The sequence below is a fragment of the Polypterus senegalus genome, chromosome 17 (genome assembly GCF_016835505.1).
Source record: "Polypterus senegalus isolate Bchr_013 chromosome 17, ASM1683550v1, whole genome shotgun sequence".
Classification (NCBI taxonomy): Eukaryota; Metazoa; Chordata; class Cladistia; order Polypteriformes; family Polypteridae; genus Polypterus; species Polypterus senegalus.
Window position 1 is genome coordinate 93,588,610 of NC_053170.1, and position 14,567 is coordinate 93,603,176.

General features: G+C 39.6%; 1 protein-coding gene across 4 annotated transcripts in view; it reads right to left on the bottom strand.

Moving 5' to 3' along the window:
• ccdc57 (coiled-coil domain containing 57) overlaps positions 1–14,567 on the bottom strand; it is an 85,653-nt gene that overhangs the window by 29,193 nt on the left and 41,893 nt on the right. For all 4 annotated transcript variants that reach the window (XM_039740346.1, XM_039740347.1, XM_039740344.1 and 1 more), the window contains 3 exons: positions 11,686–11,844; positions 9,826–9,988; positions 8,724–8,858 (listed from right to left, as the gene is read on the bottom strand). In XM_039740346.1, the coding sequence (XP_039596280.1) occupies positions 8,724–8,858; positions 9,826–9,988; positions 11,686–11,844 (457 nt within the window). The remainder of the gene's footprint in view (positions 1–8,723; positions 8,859–9,825; positions 9,989–11,685; positions 11,845–14,567) is intronic.

A 14,567-nucleotide genomic window follows, 5' to 3' on the forward strand; every position in this document is an offset into this window, starting at 1 on the left:
GTGTGGAATAAGGCCTCATGAACACTAAAGATGGACGAAGCAGTTTTAGACAAAAACAAAATGCCATACCCATAAAGACAAAGCCCTTTTTAATCCCCTAAGTATAAACCCTCTTACTATCACTACCACCCCAATGGACTTAAAATAATAGATTTTAAGATGCTGGCTTAAGGATACTGGAACTCAGCTTTGGGGAATGAGGGTAGAGTGTTGAACTTTGCAGCAAGTCACTCATTTTGCCATAGAGTTTTCTCTCTAGGAGTCAAGCCATTTGACATCACATATTGTGTGTGTGTGTGTGTGTGTGTATCTATACTAATAAAAGGCAAAGCCCTCACTGACTGACTCACTCACTTACTCATCACTAATTCTCCAACTTCCCGTGTAGGTGGAAGGCTGAACTTTGGCAGGCTCATTCCTTACAGCTTATTTAAAAAAGTTAAGCAGGTTTCATTTCGAAATTCTACACGTAACGGTCATAACTGGAACCTACTTACGTCCATATACACTATACGGCCATAGCCTGCAGGTCGGTCACCGTGTGAGGCGGAGTTGCGTCCCGCGTCATCACGCCTCCCACGTAATTAAGTGCCTGCCCATATAAGGTCAATATTCGTGGGTGAAGGACTGTGCTTATGCAAATGACCTTCGATGCATGTACTCTGAATGGCTCACGTGAACTGACTGTGAACGCAGTACGCATACAAGCATATTTATAAGTGCAGCTACTGCGGAAACTAAGCACACGTTGGAAAAAGTCAATGTCCAGCTAAAGGAAGACAGTGTAAAAAAAAACCCATGCATGCAGTGTGTGATGTCTCAGATAAGAGTACCGATTTGGGTAGTGCTCACGTAAGCTGACTGTGAACGCAGTACACATACAAGTATATATACACACACACACATACATATACATACATATATACACATTATATATATATTTGTCACACAGCATTATGATTTTTTAGAAGTGAAACAAAATTACAAAAGAAAACCCTTGGATATTGATTCGATAGGAACAGCCTACTTGGAATCACTGTCCGAATAGTAATTATGTGGTAGTGTAGGAGCATTTCTGCTTCTGTCCGTTCACAGTCCGTCTCGTTTTCACGACGCTATCGGTTCCTCTCACGATGTCTTCTCAACCTTTCTCCAATCTCGCAGGTTGCTTTGTGGCAATCCAAAGAGTAAGGCAATATACACGGAGCAATGGTTATAAAAGGGGGACACATAGGTATCGAGGCTCTTTAAAGCATAAAAAGGGATCACTTCACTGACATGTGAGCAAGCCATGGTACAACAGTGAAACACGCAGCACTCGCCGGCTACAACGTAACAATAATAATTTCCGGAACATGCTGTTATGTTGTCATTCATTTTACCCACTGTCTTTCTTTCATTCATATGTTACGTAGGCACGTACCTTTTATCTTCGCCAATCTCATTCTCTAACCAGGCCTCAGGAGTTAACCAGCGTAACACTGTCAACCACCCATTTCGTTATTCTGGCACATTGTTGACATCCGTGAGTGACAACAACATACTAAACTGGAAGGTGGTCTACGCATGTGTGGAATTTGTGGACAAACAAAGATCAAGATCTAAATGAAGATCTCTTTAGTTAATTTAAAGCACAACAATTTGTTTAGTTTGAATGTCTGTGTTTTGAGGTGTGACAGGAGTACTACAGTCTTAAGTAGTATAAGATTCTTAACGCAATGCCTATGTTTTAGCTGTCTCTCTACTGCCATCTAGTGCTTCTTCTAATTCATTCGCGGACAAACAAAGATCAAGATCAAGATCCAAATGAATATATATATATATATATATATATATATATATATATATATATATATATATATATATACACACACACACACACACACACATATATATGTAGTTTTACTGTCAAATAATGCAAAGAGTACGCGACACGTGTTTCACCCTAATTCTGGGCTCATCAGGCGTACACACTCACTGCATCCCCTCTCGGGAATCGAACCTCAGAACGTCAGCGTCCGAGGCAAAGCCTCTTATGTTGCGCCACGGCGTGTGGTTCGTTTATTTGACAGTATGTAGATCGGGGTAATTACATTCAATGCATTCGTAGTCTGAATCACAATCTGATTGTATGGTGTGTACGCCTGATGAGCCCAGAATTAGGGCAAAACACGTGTTGCGTACTCTTTGCATTATTTGACAGTAAACTATTTCAACCATTCTATGATCTGCTTCTCGCAACTGAAAGAGGCCACCGTAGCGGATGTTAGCCGACTTGCTTACCAACCGCAAGCGTTATATATACATATATATGTGTGTATATATATGCAGATTTGTATACTATACTGATATATATATATATGCATATATAGATATATATATATATATATATATATATATGTGTGTGTGTGTGTGTGTGTGTAGATATGTATATGTATATATGTATGTTTATAAACAGTGCATCCAGAAAGTATTCACAGTGCATCACTTTTTCCACATTTTGTTATGTTACAGCCTTATTCCAAAATGGATTAAATTCATTTTTTTCCTCATAATTCTACACACAACACCCCATAATGAGAACGTGGAAAAAGTTTACTTGATGTTTTTGCAAATTTATTAAAAATAAAAACACTGAGAAATCACATGTACATAAGTATTCACAGCCTTTGCTTAATACTTTGTCGATGCACCTTTGGCAGCAATTACAGCCTCAAGTCTTTTTGAATATGATGCCACAAGCTTCGGCACCCAACCCACAGTTGCAGCCAGTCTGCCGCTTGCGTTGTGAAGAGGAGGGCTGAACACATCCCAAGGAGTTGCAGTCGCTCTTCCGAAATCCCCTCTTAAAACGGTGATACAATGGAAAACAAATTTTTTTTTTTTTACCTCTTCTTTGCTCAATCAGCTGCTGGCTTGCTGCTACTGCTGCTGCCATGCTGCATGATCTGCACCTCACGTACATCGAACATTTAAAAGCCTGTACAGCAGCTGTCCTACTCTTTTGTCTTTTATTTCCAGCTCTGGGCATGGTTAAATCTCTTGGTACTCTTGGTTAAGTCTCATCTAGCAAGACGCGGGTTCTTGATATTTTTTAGTTTATAAATTAAAAACGGAATAAGAATCAGAAAATCTAACAACATCACATTAGTTTGATTAATTCTGAAAGGAATGATACCAAACATATATATGTAGATTTTAAAATAAGCCTGATTTAAAGCGTGACAAAAAAGTGACATAAAAATGTCACATAATATAGTTGCACTTTTAGGCTTAGGATTTATATATATATATTATATATTTAATTAAAGCATTAACTTATTCACAATATGAAATACGGTCTTCATCCATCAACTCGTTTTCAACAACAATTTTTTTTCAGTGACACCCAGCTACAAAATCGCTGCCAAGATATAATTTTCTTCTGCCACAAGGTGGTGGTAAGTGCACGCTTTAAAAGAGGATAGGCCCACTGCCTTTACGAGGAAAATGAATTCAACAGGCTGGAAGCCTCTAAAGCAGCCCGTCACTTGAGCACTGCTGCTTTAAAGAATGACCTCAGTATGTAGCCACAATTCTACTCCACTTTTGCCTCAGACATGATTGATTTTGGAGTTACAGAGCACTGGAAGGTCTTCTATTTTTTCTCAGGTCCACTATAATATAACAGTCTAACATTACCAATATATGACTTATACCATCAAAAAATACGCCTCTATAATGCCTCACTGTGACTGACGGCTGGTCTTATCTTTAGGCAAGTGAGAAACTTTTTTTTTTGTTGTTTTCTTGGTTTTTAGTCATTGTGGTGTGTATTTGAGAGATAGTTTGATGTTTGTTATAATATATTAATATTTATTTATTGAGATTCTGTAAAAAGCCAAATGTCAAACATTCATTTGTTTATTCATTTGTCGACTCCAAGTGTGACTATGCAAGGGTCTTCTCCTGTCAAAACCCAAGACTGTAATGAATACAGCAACCAGTGTAGAGTGTGGTGGGTGATGCAACTATCAGCGCATGCTTCCCAGTTATGAGATGCTGTACAAGTTCACAATAACAGTCCGCTCTTTCACGCAGTCACTCATGTACCTGCAAGTCAATCTATTTAGCACACACACTTGGTCAAAAGGTTTCCTTGTTATTCAACTAAACATGAGAATGGGCAAGAAGTGAACTGAGTGACTTGGTTATGGGTGTCAGTTGTACATTCTCTGAAACAGTCACCCTCCAAGGATGTTTTTTTTTTAAATCACATTGCAGTCTCTACAGTTTATAGAGAATGAGGTGAAAAACCAAAAATGAGAAGTCAGAGGTGAATGGGCAGTATTGCTGAAACTAACAGAAAGACCAAAAATAATCAAATAATAGCACTTTGGAAGAGGAGTGTGCAAAAGGCGTCATAACTTAAGAGTGTTTTACACCAACAGAAGACCACATCAGGTTCAGCTATAAACAGCAAAATAAAGTTACAGTGGGCTAAAAAACCGGTCAAATGAAGACTGGAAAAATGTCACTGTGTCTAAAGAGTTTCGATTACCGCTGAAAATGAAGTTAATCCCAGGATTTATCCTGCCTTGTGTTGACAGTCCAAGCAAGTGGTGGTAGTGTTAAGTACTGGGATAGATTTTTGGCACATATTAAACCACTTAAAACAAACTGATCATCACTGGAATGACACCACATACCTAAGCATTGTTGCTGAATATTTCCAGCCCTTTTCTAAACACACTTCAGGCTCGAGTATCAAAAATGACATCACTTCTGGTTATTCCAGTGGCCTTCCACCTTTGGCATAAGATGGAACACAAGGTGCATAGCAGAAATGTGAGGTCAAAAAAATCTGCTACTGAGCCAACATCAACCAAAATCCCTAAAGAATGTTTCTAGCACTTTATTGAACCCAAAAAAACCAGAATGTTCTGTAGGCAAATGGTCTTCCTAGAAAAGTGCAGCTTACAAAATGGACACTGAGCAGTACAATATGAACATACCCTGCAGAACAACTAACAATTCTGGATCTTCACAATGTTTCAGCTACTGAGCATTCATCAGCTGTGTGCCTGGGGTGGAAGTCTGGAAGGCTGGAATGGTGCTGAGGTAACCATATAAGAAGACCATTCAGTGCTGGAGGAATGTGAGAAACATGTTTGAAAAATGACCTTAATTGTTTTTTTTTGTGCAGGAATTACTGCTGCTGCATTACAGCTCTCAGAGGGAGCTGCCTGTGTAACGTCTGCACGGTCCCTGAAGGCACCAATGTTCCCCCCACACTCTAAATACATGATGACTCAATTATTTAGTGACGTTAAATTAGCCACATATTAGTGTGTGTGAATGTATGTATGACTGTGCCCTGTGACGGACTGGCACCCCATCTTAAGTTGGTTCCTGCTTTTCGTCCAGTCTTCTGGGATTAACTCTGGTCCGTGTGACCGCAAAGTGGGATTAAACTGGGAACAAAATGTACAGGTGATATTCTTAGATGGACTCTTTGTATCCTTGTGACTATAAATTAAGGAACAGACCAGGGGTGGCTATTGGTCTCAAAAAGTGAAAGAGCCCTTGTTGTAAAGAAATCGTCTTTAATCATGATAGTTCAGAGATCATCCCCGAAATGGTCTGCAAGCTGTTACCTATATCGAAGGCACAGACAGAAGGGGATAGGAAAGGCTTCTGATTACTCTCAAGATGGACATTACAACTGCCAATGAAACATCATATTGTCCTGCAGGCCTGTTGCTTTGTTTATAGGAGTAAATGCAGATTCCCATGATGCATGAACCCCCTGTTGTAAACACACGGGCAGAACATGTAAAATTCAAAAAAGCGAAGACTGTAGTTGGGATCTGAACCTATGAAAAATGGGTCTGTGACACAGAAGCACTAATCACTGTTGATACTGTGCTAAATAGTATTAACATTATTATAAGTCAAATCTGTTAGTGAACACTTATTCAGCTCTGTGCTGACCGCTGTTCCTCTTTCCGGAACTTTCTATCCCAAGCCTACCCATAACGCTTCTTTCAAAGAATTGTTCAAAGAAAGCAGGACTTCTTCTGCATTGCTTACAGGACGTGTCAGCTGTCACTTTTTCTAGTCTCTGTATAGTTTTATATACAAACAATGCATTTTTAATGTCATTGATGTCCTATGACAGACTTCCATCACATTCATGATTAATTCCAATGCCAGTCTGTGCCTTTCCTTCATAAGCTGGAAATGGATGAATGCCATCAGTTTTGCTGTGCCCTTTCATGAAATATACATCAAGAAAATTATACGGTTTTTAAAAAGCGCCATTCTTGCAACGAAAAAATTGGTGGAATAGGAGTTCATGTTACAAATGGCAAATCTACTGTTTTCAGCTGCCAGCTTTGCCACTTGACACTCACAACAGCTCTTTCAAAAAGCTTGGCACTCAACTGTCAAGCTGGCTTTAAAACTGTCAGTACCCAGTAAGTCTGGAAGGCTCACTAATTCTAAAGATAAATGGCATGTCTGCAGACTCTTCAGTGACTGATGCCATTAAAGTTCAGGTTACTCCATTTCAAAGGACCTCTGATCAGTTACGACGAGCCGTGCCGCTATGGTCTGAATTGTACGTTCCAACTGTGGTGGCGGACACTTCTGTCGACACCATAATTTACCGGCAAATCACCACAATGTCCTGCTGTCAAAAGTTTATTAGGGCTCCGTTTTTTAACTACGTGATATAAAATAGTAAAGTATATAAAATTTTGTTTTAATACCAATTCATGGAATTACAGTCCATTTATTTCACTTTTATTTTTGAATATGACTTACTGTTACAAAAAATATTTAATAAGCAAAGTGTAATAACTAACACTTTGATGTACTGGCTAAAATATTTTAAAATGTTCCAACTTTCAAAACAATTAACTAAGTCTCTGAATGCACCTGCATACATTTTCTTAATTGTTCTCCTTATGGATTTCTTCACTTTTGCAATACATTTCTATAATTATTTCAATTAGCTTTTGCTGTGGCCAGGGTTTTTGATGATATTCCCCCTCTTCTTGGCATCTGCTTTATGGAAGAGAACAAAAGTCAACCCATTCAGGGCTGGTTCTTACCTTAATAATAATACATTTTATTTATATAGCGTCTTTCCCTTGCTCAAGGGGTTTATTGTACCCAGTGCTGCTATAATAAGTTCAGGCTTCTGTGTGACCCCAGAATGGACTAAGCAAATGATTAATGGGAACCACATGGATTAGTCTAGGAGAAGTTTGTACCGTCTCCTGATGTCATTGTGAAATTTTCTCTTGGCTGTCCCTTTGGTGTGGGTGCATGACTGTGTGTCCTGTCAGGCCCCTGCCTTTCCTGATGCTTTTAATTTATTTTCCATCCTTTCTGGGAACCTAAACTTTTCATAACGGACATGTGAATAATTTATTTTCCATTTTTCCTGAGAACCTAAACTTTTGATAATGGACATGTGAATAGTTGGCAGATTAATGGGGTGGAACAGCAGTCCAATGGTTAATTGTCCTGCCCCTGACTCGAGTACAGATCCCACTGGGTGCACTGTCACCATTGAATTTACATATTTTCCCTATACCCACACAGGGTTATAGTTGTTTTACGTTACTTATGTACAACTAGTCGTCCTTCGTGGCTTTACCCACGTAGAAGTAAAACAGGACAGCGAGGAGGACCCCGCCAGACTCCCTACTCCTGACATCATGCTTCCCTCTCCCCTCGGCCCATAGCCTCTGTCTCGGATTAGCGCAAATATATCGCTCCTGCAAGTGAACTATGATTCTTAGCGTGATGAGAGAAGTCGCCAAATCAACCAGAATGTTTAAGCAAATTCTAGAAAAAAACCTGATCTAAATTTGTTAAGTAGTTCTCTAGCTAAGCGGATGTAAGATATGCCCCGAAACTGGCGCATGAGTGAGGAGGGCCCCGCCTCCCTCCCCTCGGCCTGCTGCGTCTCTCGGATTCGCGCAAATAAATCGGTACCGGAAGCAAACTATGATACTTAGCATGATGAGAGAAGTCGCAAAATTAACCACAATGTTCAAGCATATTACAGAAAAAAAACTCAATCTATTAATAAAGTATCTATCTATCTATCTAAATCCTTTAAGTAGTTCTCTTGTGAAAAACGGACAGACATACAGACTGACAGACGCTGGATTTTATATAGAGAGAGATATGTTGTTATAAACCAACATTCAAGGAAGTGTAACTAAAAGGTCTGCTCAATCAGTTTTTAAAATTAAGTAACGGACAATGCTCTCTATTGTGGTGGTAATAAAATCAGGAATAACAGTGAAAGGCTACTGTCACATACACCAGCTGTGTCTTCCCATGATTTGGCCAGGTTGACTGCTGCCTACAAGATTGCCCAGTATACCAGTGACTGGGAGTCTATCTGTGTCTTTTGATGGACTGACTCCCCCCTCCAGATCAGGTTCCTGCATTACAAACACACACATACAAACACATACTTGAGACGTTTTAGCTATGCCAGTTCACCTGACCTGTTTGTCTTTGGACAGTGGGAGGAAACTGGAGCACCTGGAAGAAACCCACACAGACAAAGGCAGAAGTGTAAAACTCCAAAGACTAAGTCCCCGGGCTGGGATATGAACTCAGGACTCTGGAGGTATAGGGTGCCACACTGCAGATATTCAATACCAAGAGTATTTAAATGCACATCCGCATGCTGTCTTGTGCACTTTTCACCTTACCTGTGAGCCTCCTGGTGTCTTGGCTGACTGCCGGCGTATAACGGATAACAAATGATCTCTCTCTAGTGTCACACCCTTGACCACAAGGTCTGCATTCTTCAACTCCTGCTCTGTTGCTTGAAGTTTAGCAGCAATCTGGAAAGCATAAAACAACTGGAATCATAAGCTTTTCCAAAATCTCGCAAAATTTCTAAACAGACCTCAGCTTGTAAGGACTTACATCATCATATCCTCGTCACTGACCCTATATACAGGCACTCCCACAGGGAAGTGTGCTAAGCCCCATACTTTACTCCTTCTTTACCTGTAATTGTGTGTCCAGACACAGCTCCAACTCCCGTCCTGATATTCCCCAATGACACCACCATCATAGGCCTGATCATCAATAAGGATGATACAGCTTACATAGAGGAGGTTTTCTTGGTGACTCAATGGTGCTAGAACAGCAGTCGGATTCTTAAGGTAAGCAAAACACTAAGGAGCTGGTTAAGGACTTCAGGGGGAAGAAGGCAGACCACACTGCCATTTACATCAGAGGGTGAGCAGTACTGATGAGCTAAAGTGGCCAGAGCACATATCAGCTCCTGCCAGAAAGGCTGATTAGCACCTCTGCTTCCTCAAAGTCTGAGTACAGCTTGCACTTCTCCATCTGTTGTCACAAACATTTATAGGTGCACAGTGGAATGTCTTTAGCCATTTTCTACCCACAAGACTGCTGAGCAGTTAATCAGAAGTGTAAATATTGTAACATAATAAACACTGTATGGAAAAAGTAGGACTGTAGTCATAAAAGGCCATATTGACTGAGTTTAAAAAGTGTAAAAATTGCAGAGGGTGAAAAACATGCAAAGTGGGAAGCAAACCTCTATTTGTATTTCTCTTTTAATTATTTCACATATCAATAGCATACCATGCCAGTCCTGGACCACCTTAATCTAATTCAAGTGACGGTGTTGGTGACGTGCCAGACTCTACCCTGGCAGAACTGGCCGCAAAGTCACAAATATGATACATGTGGGTAAAACAAAAAGCAGCATGGCCCTGCAGTGTGCAGCCAGTTTATTCAGAGGACTTGTTTCTGGCAAACAGAGTAGTCACCCACCTCATCCTTTGCTGCAGTTAGGCCCTGAATCAGCTCCTCGTTTTTTAGGTACAGGTTTCTTTCTGCATCCTCATAACGCTTTTGCCAGTCTAAGTCTGCCTGCACCTTGGCCTGCTCCAGACCCTTTTCCCTCTCCAGGGCGAGAGACACCTGTCGTTTATACCTAAAATCAAAGAGAGGGAAGCAATATAAATGGCACAACATTCTTGGTATGTGTTAACAAATGCAAACAACACAGAGCAGTTCATGCTTTCTTGTGTTTTAACCATTTCAGGCTCCTTTAATAGTGGCAATATTTTCATGCACTGTTATTTTAATGGAGAGCACGCTTCAGCTCCATGTATTATTGTCTCCCTGAGTGGCCTTAAGTCAAGCTCCACAAATCTAAAACGAGATGTGCAGTATCTTCTAAAGGGCAGTATGGTAGAACTTTGTAAAATGCTATAGTGTTGTGTGTGCAATGTGATCAGTGAAACTAGGTGATGCATATAGGAGATCTATGATTTAAAATAAATGGAGGGTGACTGGGAGTTAATTTCTCCTTGGACATAATTATAAACTCACATGGAACAATTCTGTTAACTAATGCAATGCTCCCTGCTCTCCTTTGTAATGAACAGGTACAGACTTTACAAAATGTATTGGGCACAAGGTTACAGGAACATCTGGGGCCAGTAGTGGAAGTTCTAACACAAAAGCCCTAGCAGCTCTCTAGGCCATTCTGGACCACAAAATTAATGTGTTGGCTTCCCACAGAAACGGATTAAGTGCCCCTTATGGGTATAGAGCCATTAAATATGTTGTTGGAAGGAAGAGTTTGGTAAGAAAACAATCACCAAGATGGACAGACCAGAGCTACATCAGGTACAGTAACTTTACAAGTCAAAAGAGGTTATGCTTAAGCTTTATAATGCACTAGTGAGGCCACACCTGGAGTTCTGTGTGCAAATGTATTGTCCGGGCTACAAGAAGGACATTGCAGCGCTAGAGAAAGTCCAGAGATTAGTGACTAGGCTGATTCCAGGACTGCAGAAGAAGAGTTGTGAAGAAAGATTAAAGGAACATGTCTTTAGACAGTGGGAGGAAACCCATGCAGACATGGGGAGAGCAAAAAGGCCCTCAAAGCTGGGAGGGCCCGGGACGTGAACCCTAATCTCCTTACTGCAAGGCGATAGTGCTACCACTGTGCCACCCCAATAATTAAAATGGTAATCCATATTTAAATTTACACCTCAAGAATGAGGGATATCTATCTGGTACATGGGGGGACTATAAATAAATCCACACTTTAACAGCAAAAAAGCAGTAGCACAATTAAATGATTAAAAATGACTGAAACCAATAATATTAATTAATTGAATCAATGTGTCAGTGCGTGAATACACACACGCAGAGGGTGGGCAAAAGTAGTTTACAGTTGTTCACAGGGAAAAAAGACGTGCAGGTTATGATTATTACAAGGTCTTTATTATCGCAGTAGCTTTATTAACTAATAACTCAAACGAACGTCATAATGGCACACTGCACTTATCTCCTAAGTGTTCAAATTGGCGACCCTGTGTACTCACAACTGTTAACCTTCTTTTACCACCACTGTGTGTGTGTCCATATATATATATATATATATATATATATATATATATATATATATATATATATATATATATATATATATATATATATATATATATATATATATATATATATATATATATATATATATATATATATATATATGTTAAACAAATGCTTTGTTTTAGTCCTTAACGTTCCATCTCTCTGTCCACAAAGCAGCTCCTATTGAAAACAGCCCACACATACCGAGGGATGCCCTCCTTATAGCCTGAACAGAATTCTCACCTGTCCACATCCTTTTTGTATCTGACCAGCTCAGCCTTCAGCTTTGTTTCCTGGTCAGTGAGAGACTGGATTTGCATGTCCTTTGCAACTGTTCTCTTGGATTCCTCTGCAATTTGAGAATCCCAGCCTGATTTCACCAAGTCCAGCTCGTTTCGAAGCCTGAAAAAAGAAAAAAAAAAATTACAAAATTAAATTAAGATGAAAATTATCATCAAAAATTTACTTATTTTTTGTCTCCCAATTGTGAAATGTAGCAGTGACTTTTAACTAAAAACCCGAACCACCCTGGTTATTTTCTTTCCATTACCCTTTTATCTTAGTTTCTCCTAAAATGACCTATAAAAAGTGGCATCTCACTTGGTTCATTATCAGTACATCAGAATCAGAATGTGAAAGATGCCAGCTTCAATGATGGGTTATGATGTGACCAATTGTTTTCAGCCTGGCTTATTTACAAACAATCACTTTTTTAATGGGGTTATCTTGTGAACTACTTGCTTATTTGTCAAAAGGTGAAGTTACAAGACCATGGGAATGTAGACTGTAATCACCAGAGAGTTAAATAGACTGTAAATGTTTTCATATCTATTTTGTTAGGTTGTAATGCCCAGTGGGGACTGGGTGGCCTTTTGGCCTTGGAATAGCCTCATATTGTTTTGTTTTTTTCTGTCCTCCTTTGCTACATACTGTATAATATTATGGCCCAATCTAGACGGTTTATGTTTTATATTAACTTCCTTTTATTTCAACTTGTAAAGCACTTTGAGTTACACTGTTTGTATGAAAATGTGTTATATAAATAAATGTTGCTGTTGTTTTCCAACACCAGGCAACAGTAGCTGGCAGGGTTGACTGATGATGCAACCAATGATAAACATGTCTTATCATGATAAAGAGGGTCTTGATTATCCACATAGGACACAAACACAAAAACAGATTATTTTATTTTATTTTTTTTAAAACTGTGGTTAACTGCTAACTGATCATGAGAGAGAGAGATATAAAGAGGCTCCGAGGCTAAATCGGGGGCTTGGCGTGATCTGACTGAATGGTACTTGTGTTAGGTGTTTCTATGTGAACTTGTGTGTACTTAACTATTGTCTTTTTACTGGCACAAATGTTTCTCACAATGCTCAGTGTGTAGTTAGATCGGTCCTGTATTGGATCTTATTCGTACCTCTCTAGGGTCTTCTTGGTACCACTCTGAGACCGCAGTTTCAAAAGTCCGGTTGTTTTAGCACACACTAGAGTGCAGTTTGGGCTTAATAAAATGTTAAATGCAACTTGGAAAAGTGTATACACAAACAGAGCATAAATACGGATGATCCAGTAGATTTAGTGCAGAAAATTATGTGGCCATTCTGCCCCTAAGGGGTAATTACTAGTTTTAGAGTAGATACTTGTGTTTTTTTAATTATTTTTAAGATGCGGCTACTTCATATATTGTATTTCAATGTGGTAGTTTAGAACTGGAAGCTGTGCTGCCACCCCAGAGCCCTGGGTTAAACTCCAGCGCCTGTCTTAGTGAAGCTGCCATGTTCTCCCTGTGACTACGCTGGGTTTTCTCCAAGTACTCCATATACATGGCCAGGTCAACTGCTGACCGTGCTCCTGTTTCAGGTTTGCTACTGGCTCTCGTGTAGGTCTATACAAGAGTGTACTCTGTGATAGAAATGTGCTCTTTCCAGGTGGGTTTCCTTCTGTTGGGATTGTCTCTATTTTAGAAAAACTAGTAACAGTGAAAGTGGCATAGTTGGCTCTCTGCTCCTGGGCATTTCACTCTCAAGTTCAGTGAGGCACTGCTAGATCAAGTAATAATAATAATAATACATTTTATTTATATAGCGCCTTTCCCATGCTCAAGGAGCTTCACAGAGTCTTAGAAAAAACAGCAGGGTATATGTAACTTTGGATACAAATGTTTTCCTGAAAAGAACAATGAAACAGATAACAAAGCATTAAATAAAGTGAAGAACAATAAACCACAGTAAAAATACTAAATTCAATACTAAAAGAAAAACCTAAAAAATAACCTAATTTGTGATATAACAGACACACAAATTATCCTGAGCACCTGGACAGAGAGGTAAACTGAAAGGAAGGGCAGAATGTTAAGTGAAGTTAAAAGCTTTCCTAAATAGAGGAGTTTTAAGTTGTTTTTTAAAAGAATGAATGGAGTCAGCTGATCTAATTAATTTTGGGATGCCATTCCAAAGTCTGGGCGCTATACATCTGAAGGCCCTGTCACCCATGAGAGTGCAGGTTAGTATGAGGCACAACAAGATTACCAGAATCAGAGGACCTCAGTAGTCGAACAGGAGCCTAGTGATTTAGAAGGTCACTGATGTAGTCCGGTGCAAGGCCATGTAAAGCTTTGTAGGTTATTAATAGAATTTTATATTCAATCCTGTAAGATGCAGGGAGCAAATGAAGGCAAAGGAGGATGGGTGTGATGTGCTCACTGTTGCTGGTTCGAGTAAGGACTCTTACAGCAGAGTTTTGAATCAACTGGAGCTGTGATATAAGATTAGAAGGGGCACCTGCCAGCAGCAAGTTACAATAATCAATGCGGGATGTGATAAAAGCAGGGACAAGTTTCTCAGCTTTAGAAAAGGAGAGGAATAAGCGAACACGGGATATGTTACGGAGGTGAAAGTAAGAAAGTTTCTTAATGTGGTTTAAGTGGGCGGAATAAGAAAGGAGGAATCAAAAATGACACCAAGATTCCTTGCATCAGAAGAAGGTCTGATGAGATCACCGTCAAGAGGCACTGAAAAGGAGCTCATTTTCTTAATTAGCGCTTCAGTGTCAATTTGCAGGAGTTCAGTTTTGTTTCAATTTAATTTGAAAGAGTTCTGCTCCATCCAGGTTTTAATTTCACT